General features: G+C 42.1%; 1 protein-coding gene and 1 non-coding gene across 6 annotated transcripts in view; both read left to right on the top strand.

Annotated features, from left to right (window-relative positions):
• The window catches only part of OSBPL6 (oxysterol binding protein like 6), a 90,332-nt gene that overhangs the window by 49,736 nt on the left and 35,377 nt on the right, over positions 1–5,219 (top strand). For all 5 annotated transcript variants that reach the window (XM_024732905.1, XM_024732902.1, XM_024732907.1 and 2 more), the window contains one exon: positions 3,608–3,773. In XM_024732905.1, coding sequence (XP_024588673.1) covers positions 3,608–3,773 — 166 coding nt within the window. The remainder of the gene's footprint in view (positions 1–3,607; positions 3,774–5,219) is intronic.
• Positions 4,045–4,188, top strand: LOC112391545 (small nucleolar RNA SNORA79). The gene has a single exon (XR_003001508.1). It is a non-coding gene; the product is annotated as a small nucleolar RNA SNORA79 (small nucleolar RNA).

Here is a 5,219-nt window from a genome sequence, read left to right on the forward strand (position 1 = left end):
TTTTTTTTTTTTTTTTTTTTTTAGTTGGGAGTACAAGAGAAAAAGCTTTTGAAAGATGGAGGTATTAATGCTCACCTCCTCCAGGGTAGCTGTGACCACAGAGGTTAAGGATAACTTAGAGCATCTAATGAATGAAGCTGGCAGCATTTAGTCATGTATTCAGGAATAACTAGAGGGCGTGGTTACTCTAAACCCTCTAGGATCTATAGCTTTTAACTCCATACCAGAGCAGGACAACATCTAGCAGGACCTTCCACTGGCTCCCTCAGCCCCCTTGCCCACATCGCAGTGACCTGTCGCTGGTGACTCAGCCCTCCTGTTTCTTTTAGTGCAGTGGTTCCCCTTAATTCCCTGCCTTTCCTCTTCCCAGCAGTAAAGTTAGCCCACACATTTGGAGTCTGTCCTATCCTGCTAGTTGCCTTTTGTCTGGAATTCTTCCAAATGACTCCAGCTACTTGTTCTCCTTGCCCACTTAGGTGTGTAGGGCAGCTGAGATTGCTCCCAAAGACAAGTACACCCAGGATGTTTCAGAGATTTATTCTTGTTGATTCTTAGCATTAGCATCCATAATGGTCCACTTGCACCACCAGGTAGACCCAACAGAATAGGGGGTTGGAAAGGAGAAACGCTGGCCCCTCCCCAAGAGTCCCAGTGCAATCAGTACCCCACACTAGCATCCCTGTACGTGTGATGCAGAGTACCAGTAGCAGGTGACTTTTCATATTGGCTCCGTGAGTTGTGTATGCTCAATATCTTCCTTAGACTTGCTGTTGTGTGTTCTCTTTTTTGTTCATGTTTACCACTGCTAAATTTCAGTGCCAGTCCACTGTCAATCTGTTTCTCTTTTGGCTTCTTTATAGACAGGTGATAAAAGCGTCTCCTAACAGCCCCCTTCCTAACTGCAGTTACTGGTACCAGAATATTCCAGGATCAGGCTTCCTCCCTGTCACAGGATTTCAAGGAAGCCTTGGATTTCTTTCCTAAGGAGGATGTGAATTTGCATTTCCAGCATTGAGGTTTCTCACATACAAATATTGAGAGCTGTAGACAGCCCCACTCAAGTCATCACTGACAGAGAACCTAGTTACCGTTTAAAATTTCAAATCCCATAATACTCACATTGATGAAAAAAAAACTAAGTAAATAAGCCCCCAGGCTGAAGAGATATTCAGTTAGAGTTAGATTAATACATCTCAATTTGTATTTTCAGTTTCATTTCATGAATTTTTCAATTAAAATGATCCATTCCACATACTTCTTTTAACCAAAAAAAAAAAAATCAATATAAACATTTTCAGTCAGAAGTATATAAATATTAGTTTTCAATGTCCCAGGGAACTGTTTGATTGCAGTTTGAATAGAGCATTCCAAGTCCCTTTCCCTGTGGATTATATACAAAATCATTTTTACCGTTTTAATTGCCAATTTAAACTTCCATTATGTTCAAAATATAAATTTGTAACATGTTTTTCTTCTCAGTGTCTGATTCCAACTTTTAATAAAGAGCCCATTATCTCAGGAACAAGTCTGGGTCCTCACTGGACTCTCTGGGCCTCCACTACACCCTGGCCTCCCATCACTACTGCTCCCCCAGCCTCCCTATCCACTCAAGGGAGGAGACCCCTCTCCTAACGCCATGCCCCTCCTCGGAGCGTTGAGGGCACCTGAGTGCAGATAAAACCCTTTTGTTGATCCTCAACACATTTCATTCCCCACCACCGAACACGCACATTCCTTTTTCTCAAATGCTCTTCTAGTCCATTGCATCCTGAAACCATATCCTTAAATCTGCAAACTCCTTGGTCTATCCATTTCCTCAAGTCACAGTCTCTGCCCATGACCTTCTCATCCCCACCCTTTCCATGGATTTTCTCTGTCCCTCCTAGAGGGCCTTGGGCTGACTGCCCTTTCTAGATTTAGCATCACCACAGGCAAGGACAGAAATTTTCTTTATCTGTCTTTAAATATTCTTTCACATAAACCCCATTCCCTTATGGATATCCTAAAAAACCTCAGTCATTACTGTCACAAAGTTGCCTGGATAGGATGCCAGCAAATTACTGAACCCAAGGACTCCATTTTCTCAAATGGCTTATCTGCCACTTTTGTGTCTCTTCTCTGGAATAGCCAGGAATTCAGATCCTGTTGAGATAAACAAGCTGTTGACACCTCCCAGCCCAGTGTAGCCAAGGTCCCCATGGGGGATGAGGAAGAGTTACTTTGATGACTCCAGATACCAGATTCTTCACAGATCATATATTGACATGCTTAGCTTAGCAGAACTGGGGAGAAAGCTTCATGCCCACTTTCTTTCCCAGTAAGCCTTGGATATCTTTTGAGATAAATAACTCCTTGCCAAGACAAAGCTACATCCTAAGGACCCTCTCCAGTCTCAACTGCCCTCACCCAGACCCACCAACTGCAGCTCAGGCTAGATTTTTGGGGTCTCTCCATCTCCTCCATCCCTGTATCCTCCGTGCACAGGCACATGCTTGCAGGATCCCTCCCTCCCCTCTTTTTCTATCATGAGGTTTAAAGCTAAATAAAACAATGAAAAAAGGAAGTGGTTCTGACATACATGTACATCAGACAAGATATTGGTTCCTTCCTCCTACAGCATATTTTCTGTTAGGTAGAGGATGTGAATTATCTTTTAATTTATACAAAATTCAGCTTGTGGAGGAGTCTGAGAGTCTGATTCTTGAAGCTAATTGAATGCATATCTGTGTGGTAAGAATTAGGGGAGGTTACTGGTAATCTGATTTATAAGAGGAATTGGTATTCTCATTTTCCAAGAGTGTTTGGCTGACAGCATTTGTAATGGTCAGGTAGAACCTTCTAGAAGGAGAGGGAAAGGTGCTTTGCCTCCACCCATCAGAAGCCTAGCCCAGATCCAGCCTGGGCAAGGAAGTACCTCTAGCCATTTGGGAAAATCTATAGGAATATGACTTTTTTTACTTAATGCTTTTCAATATTGGCCAGTTCATAAGCCATGTTTATGTAACATACAAAGGTAAACTGCAGTAACTTACATTTCATTTACAAATACATCTTGATAAATCAATTTCAAATTTAATTGTGAGTCCCTTTAAGCCATTATTATATTTAGTATTAAACTTACTTATGTTTTATCTAATGGCAATGGAGCAAGTGAATCTTTCTGTATACGCACCTCTTGAATTTTTACCTGTTCAGTAAATTCCTGCTCCAGGCTCAGAAAGAAGTAGGCATAAAAAGTGCTCTGACTTGAGTACCCAGACTTTGTGAGAGAAGGTCAGCTACGTCACAGTTCAGACTGCTTTCTGCCAGCACTGTTTCTGTGGGTTCAGAGCTGAAGCTTATCTGGGATTGTGCCTGTTCTTCCTGTCATTGTGTAATCATCTCTCCCTGTGACAGTGAAAAGCCAGTGAGTCAGTGGCAGTACTAAATCAACTATGGGAAGAGACTCCTTCCTACCCAGCCACCTGTAAAATAAATGAGTACTGTCTCCGAGTGTGTCCTCAGAGAGGAATCTATTATTCTGGAGACTGGAAGAGATCTTTTCTATGTAAGAGAGGGTGGAACAATGTGCTGTTGCTCTCTAATAATTTGTGTCCTCCCCTTTCAGGTTCCTTTCAGTGCTACCATGTCCCCGGTTCGCTTGCATTCCTCCAACCCCAACCTTTGTGCAGATATTGAATTTCAGACTCCCCCTAGCCACCTCACAGACCCTCTGGAAAGTTCAATGGATTATACAAAGCTTCAAGAAGAATTTTGTCTAATTGCACAGAAAGGTAACAATAAATATAATGTGCCCTTGAGAGAAGCTCTCTTTCTTGATGGGAAGTTGCCATTTATTCTCTTATCCTTGTTTAGGTGGTCATGGTAGAAAGGTCAAATGGTTTATATATTTATTGCAGTTCTATAAACAAAATGCAGTAGGATATGATGCCCGCCTCCTGGGAGAACACACATCATAGGGTTACAGTTTTGACTCAGTAAAGAAAGTAGCATTGAGGGTGAGAAAAGGCAGAAAGGCAGAAAGACAAAAAGGGTGTTAACCTTTGATGACTGTTCTTCCTATTGCCTTCAGGCCTGGCACTAGGATTGTAGGTCATCATAAATTAAAATTTGATTTTCTTCACTCAGAGAATATTAGGATAATGGGATTATCTATTTATTCTCTGAAATTTGCGGAATCAAACACTTAGGGGGAAAAAAGGCATTGTCCTAGGCAGGTCAGCAGACACTACTACTCAACATCTGTTTTTCATCATTCAATACATACTTGTGAGTTAGCCTTAGCTAGGGAAAAAAAGAAAAGAAACGGATTCTGTTTGAAACTCTTTTTTTATTAAACGATATAATAAGTTTTACTTTACAGTTTGTGGGTAAGGAATTCAGGAAGGCTCAGCTAAGCAGTTCTTTTGTGCCACGTGGCATTGATTGGGCTCCCTCAACAGTATTCAGCTGGAAGCTGGGCTGAATTGCTCAAGGTGTCTTCACTAGCACTTTGGTTGTCCCGCTGGGAGGCTGCACACAACGCTGTCCCTCTCCTTCTCCCTCTCCATGGCAGCTCAGGGCTCCAAAAGAATGGGGTGGATTGGAATGGAAGCAGCCAGCTCTGGACCTGAAGCACTGTCCCTTCACTGCACTCTACAGTGGTCAGAGCTTCACAGGCCAGTCCAGATTTGAGGGGAGCAGAAGTCCACCCCACCTTGGAGTCTCCTTTTTGATGTTAAGTTTTCAATAGGCATGTTACAGAAGTTCAATTGCTGTCATCAGGCACAGAGAGTAAGAGTATAATAAATAAGAAGCAGGAGAGTGGAGTGTAGGTGGATTGGGCAGTCTTGTCTGTGTTTACCAAGAAGAGCCTCAGCTCCCAAATTAACTCCCTCCCCTTATTGCTGTAGTATTTAAATTTCAGCCACTGAAACTTTGTGTGTGTGTGTGCCTTATGATAGTACCTTCCCAGTCTCTTGGAGAAAGATACACATTATGTTGTTTTCAGTCACTAACATCTTATTATGAATCAATCACATTTATTTCCTCTGGGCCTGCTGGTAATAGGTTATAAAATATTCTTGAAAATGTGTGTTAAATGGAACATCTCAAGTACCCCCATAATACTCAAGAGCCTAGTGACTCAGGAAAGAAGGGGCACACACTGAGGACATCTCTGGGAATGCTGAAGTCAGCAAAAATGTATAGTCTTCTTTTTTTTTTTTTTTTTTTGGGGG

The sequence above is a fragment of the Neophocaena asiaeorientalis genome, unplaced genomic scaffold (assembly GCF_003031525.2).
Source record: "Neophocaena asiaeorientalis asiaeorientalis breed wild unplaced genomic scaffold, Neophocaena_asiaeorientalis_V1.1 scaffold96, whole genome shotgun sequence".
Lineage (NCBI taxonomy): Eukaryota > Metazoa > Chordata > Mammalia > Artiodactyla > Phocoenidae > Neophocaena > Neophocaena asiaeorientalis.